The sequence below is a fragment of the Diabrotica virgifera genome, chromosome 8, assembly GCF_917563875.1.
Source record: "Diabrotica virgifera virgifera chromosome 8, PGI_DIABVI_V3a".
Taxonomy (NCBI): Eukaryota; Metazoa; Arthropoda; class Insecta; order Coleoptera; family Chrysomelidae; genus Diabrotica; species Diabrotica virgifera.
In genome coordinates, this window is record NC_065450.1 from 130,829,883 (window position 1) to 130,848,621 (window position 18,739).

An 18,739-nucleotide genomic window follows, 5' to 3' on the forward strand; every position below is an offset into this window, starting at 1 on the left:
CGTTAATCTTTGACCTTATTTATCATATGTAAAGCAAAGGAGATATTGAAGCACGAGAATATAAAACCCTGAGATTAGAGCATTAAATAGTGTGATTAAATCATAAGTGCATCATTAAAATTAAATTTAATTAATTAGTTAATTATCTAATCAAGTGCTTTGAGCACACCGATCTTTGAATATCACATTAATATATATATATATATATATATATATATATATATATATATATATATATATATATATATATATATATATATATATATATATATATTATGTTTTGTATAAAGTTTGATAATGACTCTGGTCTTCAACGTCTAAGCTTCTATTCCGTACGAGATAACAGGCCAAATCTTTTGGAATCTGGCCCGTATCGTAGATATCGTTAAAGAGCTTCACAATAATGTCTATATTTTTTCATGAAGTAATTTGAATTATCTGCATATATATGTCATCTCGTCCTGGAGCTGTTATACTTTTTTTCTACAAACTTGTTAAAAATGCAATTTTTAGCACTCAATAGGAGCTTTAAAAATGTCACTTTAAAGCACTGGGTGCTTTAAAATTTTTAAGATACCGCAGTTAAAAGTAAAATGTCAAATTTTGAGAGGAAATGTCAAAATATTTATATTTCATTTAATAACATTAATATATTAATAGTACAATTTGCGCAATTTGAAAAATGAATTTCTTGCACTGCAGTTTTACCATTTTCCATGGTTAAGCGGAATGAATAGAAATAACTGAATTTCCGTTCGAGGTTGAGGCCACAATATCTTCGAATATTCGCTGCACCGGCAGCAGTTTTCGAGCAATCAAATTTGTATTTTTCAAAGAATCCTGGATGTACCCCTCAGCAGCGGTAGAAGATCTCTACCCACCACGACGCTTAATTGTCGTCAAATTTGAGCTAACATCGGCAAGTAAGGTCGCTGAAGAGCGACGAAAACAATGCCCCGTATAAAGGATCGGATTTGGAAGTTCCATAAATCTTGCTATAGCATCTTCGAATCGGATTTCTGGTACATTTACCTTTCACGTATTTAATAGATTTGTTCAATAATAGTGAAACTTCGTGAAACATTGGCTTTAGTACCCGGTATTTTAATCAGCAATGAAGTACCCATATCTTTCACATCGTCCAGTCCATAGTCAACTGACAAAGCTTCTCCCTGCGGCAGGCACCATAAATATTCCCACAATCACAGCTACTTTTATCAGAAGATACTCATCATCTAATGCACACTTCAAAAACTGGTCAATTTGATCTCTAGTCAAGATTTTTGATTTTTTTGGGCCGGTAACCTTCTGCTTGATGCTTTAAATACGCGATAAGTTTAAAATATTTGCTGATATCTACGTCGATATTTATACGTAGCACAGATTTGATCATCGAATAATTCGACCACAAAGATGATGCCTTCCACACCTTTGCTTTCTCCTCAAAATACGCCAGAAATACATTTTCAGTATATTTCCCAGAAACGCCTTTCGCTTCACACCATTTCCCAAACTTATTATAAGCGATATCATATTGCATTCTGGATTTCCTCGGCAACAAATCCAGGATAGCTCGACTGGCCGCTACCTCTACATCTTGAAATTGATCTTTTTCTACGATACTTTCTTGCATATTAACGAAAAATCCACAACCGCGTTTTAAAAAACTAACAGACGTCTGACAGATGCTTCAAAACTTCCGTAAACAATTAAGTCAACAATGGTTTCAATGTATTTAAGGTTTTTTAAAAGGTTCTTTAAAATTTAATTTAAACTGTAATATTGCATTTTTAACGGACACGCGCCAACTCGTAACTCTTAATGACAAATTTTTTCAAATCAAAATGTACACCGGCTAATTCGTAACTTTTCTACTACCTGACCCTCCCAACTCGCAACTTTATACAGGTGAATTCGAAACCATTGTTTACTTCTAATACCCCAGGTAGATAGGTTAAAAGGTAAGAAATAAATTTGAACAGTAACGGATTAAGCCAACACGGGGCATATAGCATATTATGTAAGCGAATGGTTCTTGGTTTGCTCAAAAACATGTTGTGTAATATATGTACCTATAAAAAAATAACAAAAATTGAAATCTCTTAATAAAATAATTGAAACAGTATGATATGTATAGACCAGGGCGGATCTGTAAAAAAAACGTCTATTTGCGGATGTGCGAGGTGGCATTCGGATTTTTGCAGATAAAGTTAGGTGACAATTTCAATAATAATAATTGACTTAGGCTCCTTCTCAAATATGCCTGGAACATTAATAAAAAAAAAATAAAATATTTAAACATTTCGAAAAACATTGTTTTTTTCTATTGTCTTTGCTTATAACTTTAAAACGATTCATTTTGGAGCAAAGTAGTAGGGAAATAGAATAATGATAATTGAATTCTGTATGATATACGGTTAGTTAAAAATGTCTTAAATTATTACCCTTTCTGTAAAATAGCCATAAATAAAAAAAAAGATGAAAAATAAGCCTCTTCAGTGTTTTTCAACAACTTTGGTTGCACTTAGAACCTTCGTAATTCGCATAGAAAATCCTTATCATATGTACTTAAATCGTCCACCAAATTTCATTAAAATCGACCTGATAGATTTTGCATAATAATTTTGCAATCTAAATTTTTTAAAAAAAGTTCAAAATTTTTAAAGACTTTCTGAACAAAAAGTGGACCATTTAGAAGTTTGCTAATTTTTTTACATATAAAGAGGCATTCTACCTATCCAATACACTTTACATAATTAAAATAGGATTAACTAAGTGGCCTCAGCACTGTTTCAAAGTTATAAACAATTCTTTGGCATCCACGTTCACTCATTACGAAATCTGTTACAAGTATTTCAGCCATTTTAACAAAATTTATTTCATCTTTCTCATGTAACTCGTCCAAGAGACAATACATAAATGATGAATAACTTTTACACCACCTTCAAAGAGGGTAATTTATACAAGTACATACCTGGAATGCCGGTACTAGATCATTAACATCGTTAGTAATTACTTAGAAAAGAAAGTTACAAATTCACCCGTACTTGGTGGGTTACCGAATAATTACCTGCGCGCCAGAGTTACCAGTTGGCCTGTAACTAGTATGGGTGATTAAAATAGTTACGAATTCACCGGGACCCTTTTTAACACGTTTGTAGAAAAAATATTGTATGATATACGTGTTAAAATTACATTTTTAAGGCACTCATGTGAATTGCAGAATTTGCTTCGCTCATTCTGCAAACCTTCACATGCGTGCCTTAAAATTGTACTTTTAACACTTATATCATAAATAACTATTAAGAGGTTGTCCAAATCCAGACAATGCATTTGTTACAAGTTTTTCAGGAATTTAAAATTAAAGAAATGTCGTTTCGCTTCGTATCCGTAAAATGTATGATATGCATAGGGTCTATTATGTATACCTATTATAATGACAAATTGTGTTTTTACTTACATTACATATTTTATATTTTTATGTTTTTAGGTATTGGTAACATCTGGACTCAGTCTACCAGAGGATCTAGCGTATGATTGGTTAACTGGTAATATTTATTTCACCGATGCTCTCAAACAACATGTTGGAGTGTGTTCCAATGATGGTCACCATTGTACAGTTCTAGTCAACAAAGATATTCGAAAACCACGTGGGATTGTTGTTAATGTGGAAGCTGGGTAAGGAATAACTTTTAACTTTGAATTTCTTGCAATTGTTCTTAAATAATGTAAAAACGGAATAGTTTTCAGAACAAGTTGTGAACTGAATTAACAAGGCATTATCTGTTTGTATTGAAAAAAAAACATTAAAGAAGCAATAATTTTTTCAGACGCTAAAAGTGCTATCCAAAAATTACATAACACCACCTTGAGGACAAACAACCACTGAAGAAGTATCGCTTTGGTATTAATTCCCAAACCGTTTTCTCCGTCTCTTGGTTGTAGAATAAATTACTTCTTTTTTCCTAATTGGTTTATTTAAAAAGACTACACTTACTAAAGCTAAGTTTAGCTTTTACGCCAGACACATCGAGAATTAATATTGTACAAAAAAGTCCCAAATATTAATTTGGACTTAATTATGAACTATTATAATTGAAAAAGCTATCGTTTTTTACCTATATGTAACATTGACAAATATTTTATTTAGGAATTGTCACTCATTTTTTGAGATAGATTTTTTAAGAAGGCCAAAATCGTGTATTAAATGTGACATAATTTTAGGGGCGTAATAAAGCAAAGATTAGAATTTGGATTATATAATAAAGTTTCAACATTCTCCCCCGCGTTGAAGCATCCCTGCTTCAACTAAATTACACAGTAACAGAAACAGAAAAAACAAAGTGTTAGGAAGAATGTAACAAAACTAGAAATAAGCATGTTGGTCGTTTTAAGGTTGAGTTTGATTTGGTAATAAAGAAAGCTTTGAAATGGATCGGATAAACTCTCCGGAAGCCGTACAGAGCTTAACCACACGGACTTTGCCATCCTTACCAGGATATACTTCAATGATGCGCGCCAACGGCCACATCATTGGAGGTACATTATCTTCCTTGAGTAAAACTAGTTTATTTACTTGCAGGTTAGAATATTCTTCAGCCCATTTAGACCGGTTCTGAAGGCGATTTAAGTAATCAACCGACCAACGTTTCCAAAAAACTTGTTGAATTTTAGAAATCTGCTGGAAGGTGGAAAGTCTATGTTCGTTTAAATGTGAAAGATCCTTTTCAGGATAAGCGGTGAGAGGAGACCCTATCAGAAAATGTCCCGGTGTAAGGCAGGTTAAATCTGTAGGGTCATTAGAAACTGGACCTAAGGGCCGAGAATTTAGTATTGCCTCGATTTGACAAAGAATAGTGTTAAACTCTTCTGAAGTGAACAAAGCATTACCCACCAATCTCTTGATATGAAATTTTGCGCTTTTGATGGCGGATTCCCAGATTCCACCCCAATGCGGAGATCGAGGTGGAATGAATTTCCACTTGGTCTCATTTTGTGAAAGAAAGTCACAGATAATATTTACATTATTATTAGTTTTGAAAAATTGATACAACTCATGTAGGACATTTTTTGCACCTAAAAAATTGGTGGCGTTGTCACTATAGATCACTGACGGATTTCCTCTTCTCGAGACAAAACGTTTTAAAGCGTTCAGAAAGGAGTCAGTAGACAGTCCAAGAACTAGCTCTATGTGAACTGCCTTGGTGACCATGCAAACAAAAACCGCAATGTATGATTTTATGAGTGGAGATTTACGAAGCCTTGAGGATTTTATTTGAAAGAATCCTCCGAAATCAATTCCAACTTTCTGAAATGGTCTAGAAACATTTACACGATCAGAGGGCAAACTTGCCATAATCTGTTGGCAGACTTGATTATTGAATCGAAAACACATATTGCAATTTCGAATGATTTTTTTGATCTCTCTGAGCCCATTAAGGGGCCAAAAACGTAAACGAATATTGCTCAGAACGGTTTGAGCACCGGCATGCCCGAGCCGCCTATGTTCGTACTCTAGTATGAGGGAGGTCGTATGATTATGGGGTGGTAAAAGCAAGGGATGTTTCTGTTGGTAGGGAATGGAGGCGTTACAAAGCCGTCCGCCGATCCTCAGCATTGATAATTCATCGAGAAATGGATTTAAAGATAATAATTGTTTATTTGATAGTTGCTGGTTTGCAGAAAGTTCGGAAATTTCTTTAGAACAATTGGTTAGCTGAACTTGCCGAACTATAAAATATAGAGCTTGGTCCAATTCTTCAACAGTGAGGGGATCAGATTGTTTGTTTCCTTTTAAACAACTGACAAATCTGAGTACATATGCGATAGTACGACGTAATCGAGAAAAAGAAGAAAATTTTTGAAATAATTTTTCCCAAGGAGGTTTTGAGTTGACGTTTGTGAGTATATTGGAACGAGTTTTTCTGTGCTCTGTAATTAGCTGATCAGCTATTGGGGGTTCATCAGAGAATTCTAAAGAATGATTAAGAAGAAAAGCAGGACCGGACCACCACAACTTGTTGTCCAGAATTTCTTGGGCTGATAAACCGCGTGATAGAATGTCAGCACTGTTTTCAGCTGATTTAACGTATCGCCACTGACAATTTTGCGTCAGTTCTTGAATTTGAGCAACTCTATGCGATACGAACACTGACCATTTACTAGGGTGTGCCCTGCACCAACATAAAGCGACCTGAGAATCGGTCCACAAATTTATTGAGTCATACTCTAATTTATTTTCGAAGACTTGTAGAATTTTGTTTACAAGTTTCGCCAGCAAGAGCATAGCGCAAAGTTCTAACCTTGGAATGGTAATTGATTTAAGTGGGGCGACTCTAGATTTTGAAGATACTAAAGTAGAAGAAATATCATTGTCAGAATAAAGAACTCGAAAATAAATGCAAGCACCATAAGCCTCTACGCTTGCATCAGAAAAGCCATGAATTTCTATTTTGCTAATAGTTTTCGGACGAAAATATTGTCTAGCTATTTTTTGTTGTGAAAGCAAGGGGATATGTTCAATAAAATTGTGCCAATCTTTAAGAATGCAAGCGTCGTTTATTACGGTGTCCCAATGAAACTTTTTGAACCATAATTTTTGCATCAGTATCTTTCCTTTTACTATAACAGGATTTATCAAGCCTAACGGATCATAACATTGAGCTAAGATAGAAAGTATTTTTCTTTTGGTAACTGGACCCTGCACGATTTCTTGAGGCACAGAAATACAAAGAGTATCTTCTGCTGTACTCCACTTTAGCCCAAGAACTTTACTTGGGACTTCATCTATGTTTATGTCATAATCAGCTTTTTGATTTTCCGAAATATCTTTGGAAATATTTTTAAGAAAATAATCACTATTTGAACAATATTTATGCAACTCAAACCCATGCTTATTTAAGATGGTATTTAATTGAGAGTATAAATTGAAAAGTTCGTTGTGATTATATGAACCACAAAGGCCATCGTCCATATAGAATTGATTCAGAATTGCATCAGACGCAAGAGGAAATTCTAAATAGTTTAGACAAGCAATTTCTTTAAGAACCCTTGTTGCCAAGAACGGGGCTGAATTGGTTCCAAAAACTACAACATCGAGTTGGATACATTTAAAGTCTTCATCAGGGTTTTCTCGCCATAAAATGTTTTGAAGAAAAGTTTGTTCCGGGTTCACGAGGACCTGTCGGAACATTTTTTTAATATCTACCGTGAATACAAAAGGAAAAAGTCTAAATCTACATAGAATGTCATACAATTCTGGCTGGACCTGATATCCCTTTAAACACACGTCGTTTAAGGAATACCCTGAGGAACTTTTGGCGCTGGCGTCCATGACAACGCGCAAACGCGTTGTTAAACTGGATTCTCTAACTACACCTAAGTGCGGAATAAAATATTTATTTTCAGATTTGGCATTTAGCAGAGTTAGGGGTACATAATGAGCATGTTTAAGTTCAATTAATTCATCAATAACTTTTTTATAGTCTTGATAAAAGTTGCAATTAGTTTTAAATTTATTTTCTAAAGAAATGAAACGCTTTCTGGTCATGTAATAAGAATTTCCTAACTTTAGATTTTCTGAAGGTGATTTCAGCGGCAAACTTACTTGAAATCTACCATTTTGTAAAATTTTGGTTGTAGAACGGAATAGGTTTTCAGATGCCTCATCAGCTTCTGAAAGATAGAATTTATTGGGAATTTCATCGATTTTCCAGAATTTTTTCAAACGGCTGTCTAATTGTAATGTGGAAAGAAGTGAATTAGATTCAGTTAAAACTTCTGAACTACTGTCTGTAACAGATATATTGGATACAGTAAAATGATCAGGAACTGTACCAGCTACCACGAAACCTAAGTGAGACTCTTGTAAGACTGGAAGATTTTTGCCAAGTCTGACGAAGTTAGGTAAAACAATATCGTAATAAAGATCCAAACCAATTAGAATGTCAATTTCAGAAGGCTTAAAAAATTCGTCGTCTGCTAGAAAGAATTGTTCCGGAATATTTAATTTTTTTACTAGTATTTTTGATTGAGGGAGAGCACAAGTAATCTCGGGTAATACAACTACTGAAAAATGAAAACTTCTTCGACGATCATAATTGGAAAATATGGTTATATCTGACATTTTGGTACAAGTCGAGCCACTCCCTCCTATTCCTGATATATGTACTGACTTGTTATACGTATCTAATTGTAACTTGTTCACAAGCTTCTCTACGATAAATGAATTTTGGGATCCTGTGTCCAAAAGAATTTTCGCTATGCAGAAATTAGCGTTTTTACCAAGTAAGGTTACTTTTGCAGTACCCAGAAGAATATTACTATTTTTTACTGACTGAACAGAGTGATTCGCTGAATGATTATTTGCGGTAGGGTTATTTTCCGTAAAATTTCTCGAAGGACCTTGAAAATTTGTTATTCCTGAATTTTCCTGTACTGGTTGGATATCCAGAGAACGGGTTTGAAGATTTGAATTACTATCGAGATGAGAATATGAATTATTACCATTTTGAACATGAGCAGTATTATCTAAATAAGAACTATTAGATGAGATTAGAGAGCTATGGTTACCTGCGTAGCTATTAGGTTGAGAATTTGAACCATTATTATATAGAGAATGTGAATGACGCTTACTACTAGTCATTGGCGGAGAATGTTGATTTTCGCCGATTTTTATGTGCATTAACGAATTGTGTGACTTGGAGCAAAAAGAACATTTTTTAGAGGATTTACACTCTTTCAAATTGTGTTTACCAAAACAATTTATACATAAATTCTTTGCCCTAATAAATTGCAATTTGGCGGAATGAGACATATCTTTAAACTCAGAGCAAGTGTAAATTTTATGGCCCTCCTTGTTACAGTAGATACAAATTAATTGAAATTGGCGATTTGAAGTTGCCTCATGCATTGTCGAATGAGATGAGAAATTTTTTCTGGTAGTTTTAGGACTAGAAATTTCAACATTTTCCAGAATTACTGCACGTTTTTCTAAGAATTTTAAGAAATGATTTAAAGTAGGTATTTCATCGTGATTCCTCTCAGATTCATATGCCTTAGCCGATTGAAAATCTAACTTCTTTTTTAGAATGAATATAAGTGTTAAGTCAAATAAATTTTCTGAAGTTAAATTCAAATTTTTCAGTGACAAAATATTCTTTTGAATTGTAGTGATTAATTCTCTTAATGTGTCTGACTTACATTTAGAAATATTATTACAATCAAAAAGTGCTTGCAAATAAGAATTTATTATGGCGAATTTGTTTTCGTATCTCTTCTTTAAAATATTTAACGCGATTACAAAATTTTCATTAATTATCGGTAATGAATCTATAAGTTGAAGGCTTTCGCCTTTTAAATAACTCTTCAAGTACACAAGTTTTTGGACATCTGTTAATGTCTCATTTTTCACTATGAGCGCATCGAAGAGCTCGATGAACGATTGAAAGTCTCTAATATGACCTGAGAATTGTGAAATTTTTATATCCGGAAGACGAACTGCTATTGGAGCACTACAAGAACCCTCACTGGATGAACTAGATCTTATCTGAGAAGGTGCAGCTTTTAATTTATTAACACAAGCGGTCAAATCGCTTACAAGTTTGAAATATTGATTTTCTGTAAACTCTCTATCTTTTTCTTCTTTGCCTGTATTTGATGCAAGGAATTCGATTTCATTTTGTGCTTTTTCATAATCATGAAACATTAAATGAAGTCTACTTAATCGCGTCTCGAACTGGGTAACATCTAATTCTACGTCTTTTTTGACTATAAACCAGTTATACATACGAGTAAGAGAAGACTTAGCAATTTTTCTGTATTTTTTGAACTCATCCATTTTTATTAAAGATATTGGAACACGAAAATGTCTTTGAATCACAGAATTTATTGATTTTAATGTCTTTGAATAACTGATAGCCAAATAGAATAATGAAACAAAGGGTATATAAATGGACTTATCTCACCCAGTATATCCTTTTACTGTTGTGTCGGCGAATAATCTTGAAGAACTTTCCATAAGTTTTATGCTGGTCAAAAATCCGGCTCGATGTAGGCCAAATGAAGAAGTATCGCTTTGGTATTAATTCCCAAACCGTTTTCTCCGTCTCTTGGTTGTAGAATAAATTACTTCTTTTTTCCTAATTGGTTTATTTAAAAAGACTACACTTACTAAAGCTAAGTTTAGCTTTTACGCCAGACACATCGAGAATTAATATTGTACAAAAAAGTCCCAAATATTAATTTGGACTTAATTATGAACTATTATAATTGAAAAAGCTATCGTTTTTTACCTATATGTAACATTGACAAATATTTTATTTAGGAATTGTCACTCATTTTTTGAGATAGATTTTTTAAGAAGGCCAAAATCGTGTATTAAATGTGACATAATTTTAGGGGCGTAATAAAGCAAAGATTAGAATTTGGATTATATAATAAAGTTTCAACAACCACATTGTAAACCTGACTAAAAGACTCAATATTGAGTCAATGGAAGCAGGATTTATTATAATCTTAGCTTGGATTCCAGGCCATAAGGGGAGGAGCTTGGATTCCAGGGGTAAAGGGGAATACAGAGGCTGATAAATTGGCAAATATAGGCAGGACTTTAAATGTTCCTGCAGACATTAAAATAGATAAATTTGACTTTTTGCCTTTTATTAAACAAAAAATTGTAAATGAGTTTAAAGTTGAATTGACAAAACAGTTTAAAACTAAAGGGAAATGGTATCAACAAAGCCAAAGTGATTTTTCTATAAACCCTTGGTTCCACAAATTCATATTTGTGGATCGAAGGCACTTGATATCAATTATTAGAATGCGAACGGGCCATTGCCACACACCAGATCATTTGTTTAAAATCAATTGTAGCGATACTCCTTTTTGTGAATGTGGACAAATAGGAAGTATAACTCATATGTTACTTGAATGCCCAATTAACAAAACAAATCAATTTGACCTGTATCGGGAACTTGTTAATATAGGAAGTCCAAACCCCATTTCAATACAAAATCAATTCAATACAATTTTTAACAATATTTCAAATTAAAATTTAAAATAGTTATTTGAAAATCATATTACAATGAATTTAAAGAAAGGAATATGGAAAAATCCAGACCCTTTGAAAAGAGGATTCCCTTCCAATTACAGTCTAAATACGAGGACTGGCCAAGTACCCAAGAGGTGGAGGCCATGAAACTAAAAGAAGAAGAATTATGTTGCCCGTGAAAAAATTCAATCAAATTTAATTTTTTTTCTTTTTTTTTGCTATTGTTTTTTCTCCCATAGACTCCTTGTTATGTTTTTCAAGTATAGTAGGGGGCCTTAGGGTGTTTAAAATTAACAGATTATCAGATTTAAATATGTAAATTTCTAAGAGTAATGAAGTATCTATAGTGTGAAAAAGTAAAAAATCAGCACATTTTTGCATATTTATTAATTTATTTTTCAAATCTAAATCATAATATAGTAACTGTGATAATAAATTCATTTAATGGGAGGGATAAAATTTGGTTAGGTTGAATCTCTAATCTCCTCGGTTGATGTCCAGTTAGTTTTTATTTTTGATATGAGATTTATGATTGCGTTGGAATCCATTTCTACTAGGTATAAAGATAAAAAGCAATTACAAACTTTCTCGTGATTTTTCATAATACGGTATAAGGAACAGGTATGCTTTTTCGAATCCAGAATTGTTGATATCCGTTTCTAAACTAGGTATACTTTAAGTTCTTCATTAGTGCTTATTCTAATCAATTTCTTTTGTAATGTAACATTCGTTTCTTCTATAGCACCAAATGGATTAATAATGCATTGCTGTTTTACCAGCATCATAATGGTGACCTCTATTTTACGCCTAGACTAAAATGCAAGTGAATCATAAATGAAAATTACCAATTTTTAGATTTCTTATGGTATTTGGGATTATAGGGATTCTTTTAGTATTGCTTAGAATATGTCACGACCAATCAAATGATGTAGAGTAAATACATGAGGCTTCAATCAACATCTCTCTCTCTCTCTCTCTCTCTCTTTCTCTCTCTATCTCTCTATCCTATGGCTCTAGAGTCCAAGAAGTCGGACCCTGGTCTTCCCAAGCTTCAACCTTTGAGTATCTCTACCCCTGGCTGCTCTCCTCCAGGTATCCACCCTCAATATCTCTTCTCCATATACCATTGTCGCAAATGGGTCCCGATATACTCCTTAATACATTTCTTTTAAAAGTATTAATAAGGTTCAGATTTAGCCATACGGCTCACACTCCCTCTAAGGGGAAAATTGACTCATCTCAGATACCTACGGTATCAAAAGAATTGAGCTCTGGTGGGACTCTTTCCATGTTATGGTGACTTGGTATGCAGGTGTATCTCCCAAAAATGTTCGTAAACTTCTGGCCGTCGCGTTGCGATTAGCACAGCTTTCTGCATGGTCTTATAAATATGTTCATTCAGACCCAGCTTTTTTATGCTTTCGAGGAGATACAGTAGTATACATAATAATCGGTATCGTCAGGGTACCTTTGCATTTTCCATTGCCTTCGTATTTGAATTTCCAGATCTCTGTACTTGGCGATCTTTTCAGTAAATTTACTACGTAGATTATTGTTGTTAGGTATCGCCACATCAATTAGTATTGTTTGTCTTGTTAATTTATTAACTAGTACGATATCTGGTCTATTATGTGCCACTGTTTGGTCTGTGAGCACAGTGCGGTCCCAGTATAGCTTGTAGTTGCTATCCTCAAGCATATTCTCAGGAACGTATTGATAATACGGGAGATGGTCCGTTTGGAGAAGTCCAGCTTGATAGCTATCTCTTGAAGGATTTTTCCCACTGCGTCATGCCGTTCTTTGTATTCAGTTGCAGCAAATACCTGGCAGCCCCATGTAAGATGTTGTATGGTTTCTTGGGCTTGACATTCATATCGGCATCTGTCGTTTTGAACCTGAGGGTCTTTGATGATATATTTCAGGTAATTTCTGGTTGGTTTAACCTGATTCTGAATTTTAACTATTTATAATGGGAAATAAGCCACAATATTATTAAAAAATGATTTTTATTAACGTTTCGACGCCCAAATCGTGTGCCAAAAATCAAATTCTGATTCTGAATAGGCAGTAATGAACCCTCCGTTTCAAGGAACATCTTTCCTGATGTTAACCAATATTTCGACGCTGTATTATCGACATAGTCCTGGCTGACCTCATTGGGATGTCGTCCGTGCAGAGGTTTACCCATCCAGGTGCGCATTTTTTCGTCTTTAGTGATGTGGTTTATGCGCATTTCTGGTTTCCTCAGTTTGATCGGTGTTGTGTTATCTACTGCGCAAATAGCGCGATGTAGAGTAGATGTCTCAGCTTGCATCTGAAAATAAGTTCATAAATTATCAATTTGTTTATCTAATTGCTCACCTATACCCATAAGTCTTCTTCCTCCTAGATTCCGTGGTAATGTCGTTCTTTCTACTGCCCTTTTAGGATGGTGTTATTGTGCCTTTGTGAGGTGTGTTCGTACTTTTCGCTGAAGATTTTCTATATCTCTTTTTGTCCACTTAACAATACCAAATGAATAGCTAAGCGCGGAACAAGCGTAGGTGTTTAATGCCTTAAACAAATTTTTACTGTTAAGCTGTGAACGAAGCAGTTGTTTTATCCTTTGTATAAACTCAGTAGTTATCTCAGATTTCATTTGCTTATGGTCAATTCTCCTCGCCTGCTTTACTCCAAGATATTTGTATATATCGTTTTTACCCATGGCCTCGATGTTCTGGCCATTTTGCATATCAAACTCACCGGGCTATATCTTTCCTCTGACTATATTTAAAACGCAGCACTGGTCTAGTCCAAAGTTTACATTAATATCATTAGAGAATGTTTCTACTGTTTTTAGCATCTGTTCTAGATTGTCTCGAGTAGAAGCCTTTAATTTCAAATCATCCATATACAACAGATGATTAAGCTTCGCTACTAAAGTAATGTTGTTTTTAATGCTAAAACCTGAGTCATTGGAGTTTAATAGCTGAGATAGGGGGTTCATAGCCAAACACAACCACAATGGATTCAGCGAGTTTCTTTGAAACAGGCCCCGGTTGATTGCGATATTTTCCGTTTCGATATTGTTTTCATCAGGTATTTGGAGGTGAATTTTAGTCTTCCAACTTGTCATTATATACCTTAAAAAAGTCACTATGTTATCATCGACTTTTTATATTCTTAATATATCTATAAGCCGTTCATGCGGCACTGAATCAAAGGCCTTTTTGTAGTCAATAAAGGCAGTGAAGAGGTTCCTTTTTTATAAGGTTTATATTGGTAATTAGGTTTATTATTGTCTTTTCTGTCATGGTCCATGTTTCTACACTATATGTTGTTGTTGGTCGTATGCTGGTCTTATATATTTTAATCATTACTTCCCTATGGATGTAATTGGATCCATACACCTGTTACAGAAAGAAGTATGCTTTGTTAGCAAGCAATATTCGTTTCCGTATTTCCTCTTCCTCGCTGCCGTCTGTACACCCAGGTATGTGAGCTGTTTTACTACTTCAATGCTTCATCTGTTATCAAATTCTGCAAGTTTCGTTATTCCTTTGCCTGTATTAGGGCTTTAGTTTTCTCTGCGTTGACGGTTAGCATTATTTCTTTCGCATTTTCTTCAAGCTCTACATAAAGTTCTTTGGTGTCTCTTGTGGTTCTTCCCATCAAGTTTACATCATCCACGTACATTACTTTCTGCTTAGAATTATTATTAAACAGTAAATTTTTTAGGTTTACTGATATTTTCCTTATAACATATTCCATACATATTTTAAACAGAGCCGGTGCGAGCCCATCCCCCTGTTTTAGCCCTTTGGTTATCTGGAAGCGATCTTTCAATTTATTTTGAACTTGTACTTGCGTTTCTTTGTGTGTCATGGTGGCTGCTATATGAGTATAATATTTCAACCTTAATAGAGTAGTTCTATAAATACAATAATATTTCCTAAAAAAATATTGACATACTTCATTTATTACTGTGTAATTTACTTTAGCGACTAAATAGTAGAATTTATTTTGTAGAGATATGTATTGGTCTGATTGGGGTGTACCAGCAGCAATTGGATATTCACTTATGGATGGATCCCAGGACAAACCGTTCGTCACCAATAATATACACTGGCCCAATGGTTTGGCTCTAGATCAACCTAACTCTAGACTTTATTGGACTGATGCTAAAAAGATGACACTAGAAAGTATTAATTTAGACGGAACTGATCAAAGGGTAAGCTATAGACTATATATTCTTTGAAAGGGTATTTTTGTCCTATTAATATTTTGTCTTTTACCGGTCTCTTGTTTTCGGGTATGTGTTTTTGAAAGGCTCTTTTTGTTGAAAGTCATGAACATTTGTTAGTTTTTGTTTCGCCACCCTTAATCTCGTTCTACAATTATATCTCTTTAATAAACCTCTGCTAAATAAATAAAGCTCTGCTCTGCCCTGCTCTTTAATAAAGCCTAGTAGATCCATGGCTTGTCGTCTATTTTCCATCTTGTGCTGGGTCGACCTCTTCTCTGACGTCCTCCCATTGTACTTAAAAAAAGGCTTTTTTGGTAGTTTACCCCTACCCTATGGCATCTTCTGTTTGTATTCTAGCTATCCTAGTCGTTGGCATCTTATTACTTCTATGCTCTTATTATGCTGGGCTCCCCATTCAACTCTCTCAGATCTTCAATAATCCTTCTGATTCAAACATTTTTCCTCTAATTTTTTTCCGTAGTTTCTTTTGTAACCTTTCGTTTCCAAATGTGTAGAATTTTTTGTTTTTGATTTATGCCTATGGGAGGTCACGGGATCCCTCATTTGAAAGGTCTCCTAATTTCCTTTGAAAGGTTCCCAAAGAACGAGAATGTTAAAAAAACATCATATTTAGGCCACATACTGAAGAATAATAAGTACCAATATGCTCAAGTAATAGTGAAAGGAAAGTTCGAGGGAAAGAGAAGACTTTCGTGGCTAAAAAAACATCGGGCAATTGACAGGGCTAAATTTTGAACAGCTTATAAGAAAAGCTGAAAACAGACAAGATTTGCAATAATTGTAGAGCCAACCTCCACTAAGCAGAGGGCACTTTAAGAAGAAGTCAGATATATAAAGGCCAAATAGACTAAGATGGGAGGGCATACGATACGCAGTAACGACAATCGCCTTATAAACAGAGTGTGTTTGGAAATACCAGATGGAGAAGGTCTGTAGAACGGCCTAGAAAAAGGTGGAAAGATATAGTTAGAGAAGATCTGGAGAAATGGGAGTGAAACAATGGGAAATAGGGGCACATGACTGACAAACATGGAAGGAAATAGTAAACGCGGCAAAGTCTCACGAAGAGTTGTAACGCCATTGATGATGATAATGATGATGAATTATTTGAATATTTATTTCTACAGGGTTAACCAAAATTATGTAGTGTCTTAAGTAAAATGGAACTACAATAAATAATATTTCATTAAACTAAATTACGTTAAGAAAGAATTTGCTACCCATATTTTTCATTTCATCATTGCTGAAGGTCGTCAATTTCAATATTTCTTATAATTTTAGTAAAACATATTATTAAATATTTTTTATTATAAGTTAATTGCAATAATAAACCAACAGTTTTGGAAATATTTTGTAGAAATAAATATTCAAATAAATGCAACGTTGCAAATATGATTACGAGAACTTTCAAATAATGAGGTACTCCGTAACCTCGGTTTGCATTTGAAAAATCGTCGATTATGTCAATACGCCAACACTGATGACATAATATCCAACACATATACAGGGTGATTGATTAGTAGGGTAAAGCTCAATAGCTCCGCTATAGTAATAGATAGCAATAAAAGTTAATAACAAAAATTTTAGCCACCTTTGTGCTTCACATTACAAAATTAGTTAGAATGTTACAGAGTGTTCGATAACACAGTGGCAGACCAAATTTATGTTTTTTTAAGTGGAACATCCTATATTTTATTTTAAATTCGAAATTCTGTTAACTTCTCCACCACAAAAATATAAAGGTTTGATATGTTATATAGGGTATTTACAAAGTTATAACCAATTTTATATGAAAATCGAAACAAGTTCAACTCCCTGTATAAATAAAAATAAGCAAAACAACAGTAGTTTATTAATGCCATGTGTTTTAAGGTATTGTCAAAATTTTCAAGAATGATCGATATTGCTAATTTTCTTTATATCAAATACAGGGTGAGTCAAAACGCAAGTACATTATTTTCTCAGTAATTTTAAATGGAACACCCTGTATTTTATATCACTATTGAAAAGTACCATTAGCGTACTTTAATTTTTAGATAACATTCCCTATGTCTAGATTTATTAGTTTTCGAGATATTTTCATTTTTCAATGGACCAGTAGCGTGGCCAACCAAATCACCAGAATTGAATAAACTGGACTGATTTTTTTGGGGTTACGTTAATAATGAAGTTAATAAAATACCTCCAACGACAAGGGATGAGATGAAAAATAGAATACAAAGTGTATTTCGATGTGTTAATTTACAAATGCTCCGTTGAATAAGTAGCTCATTCAATGATCGTTTTTAGGCGTACATAAATGTGTTCGGAGATAATTTTGAACACCTTATGTAATTAAATATTAAAAATATTTTATTAAAAGTAGCTTCTAATTTTTTCAAACATGTTTTTTGCAAAATGTATTACTGATAAATTAGGTTTCGTTCTTTATTTGTTACATTGTTACATTTACATACAAAAGTAGTGTTTAATTGTCTTCACAAAATATTGTATTTTGTGTTTGTGGGTTTTTTTGTAAAATTTATTATTAGTTTTCTTTGTTTATTTGTTGCATTTACATAAAAAGATAGTTTTTAATTGTTTCAAAAATGTTGCATATAATGGTTATGTTTTTGTTTGTAAAATATATTACTAATAAATTATTTTTATTTCTTTATTTGCTACAGTGTTACATTGATTACCATATTGATAATCGGTATTCTTCAATTGCCAATTCAGTCATGGCTTACTTAAAATTTAGATAAATTTAAACACCTAAAATAATTTGCTCTGAAAAATGAAAATATCTCGAAAACTAATAAATTTGGGCATAGGGAATGTTATGTAAAAATTAAAGTACGTTAATGTTACTTTTCAATAATGATATAAAATACAGGGTGTTCCATTTAACATTACTGAGAAAATAATGTGCTTGTGTTTTGACTCACCCTGTATTTGACATAAAGAAAATTAGCAACATCAATAATTTTTAAAAATTCTGACAATAAATGAAAAAATATGGCATTAATAAACCATTGCTGTTGTGCTTATTTTTATTTATACAGGGAGTTAAACTTGTTACGATTTTCATACAAAATTTAACAAACCTTTATATTTTTGTGATGGAGAAGTCAACAGAATTTCGAATATAAAATAAAATATAGGGTGTTCTATTTAAAAAAACATAAGTTAGGTCTGCCACTGTGTTATCGAACACCCTGTAACATTATAACTAATTTTGTAATATGAAGCTCAAAGGTGGCTAAAATTTTTGTTATTAACTTTTGTTGCTATCTATTACTATAGCGGAGCTATTGAGCTTTACCCTACTAATCAATCACCCTGTATAACAATTAAAATTAACTGTGACGTGTTTTAAGATTTTGTAAAAGGTTGTTTCTGAAATAATTAACTTATTCCATACTTTTGCATAATACTGTATATTAGCATCTCTACGTAATTTT

The 18,739-nt window shown here is 33.4% G+C and overlaps 1 protein-coding gene across 1 annotated transcript in view; it reads left to right on the forward strand.

Annotated features, from left to right (window-relative positions):
- The window catches only part of LOC126890417 (putative vitellogenin receptor), a 243,602-nt gene that overhangs the window by 123,944 nt on the left and 100,919 nt on the right, over positions 1-18,739 (forward strand). Inside the window, exons 7-8 of the mRNA XM_050659325.1 lie at positions 3,491-3,678; positions 15,059-15,260. Of these exons, the coding sequence (XP_050515282.1) occupies positions 3,491-3,678; positions 15,059-15,260 (390 nt within the window). The remainder of the gene's footprint in view (positions 1-3,490; positions 3,679-15,058; positions 15,261-18,739) is intronic.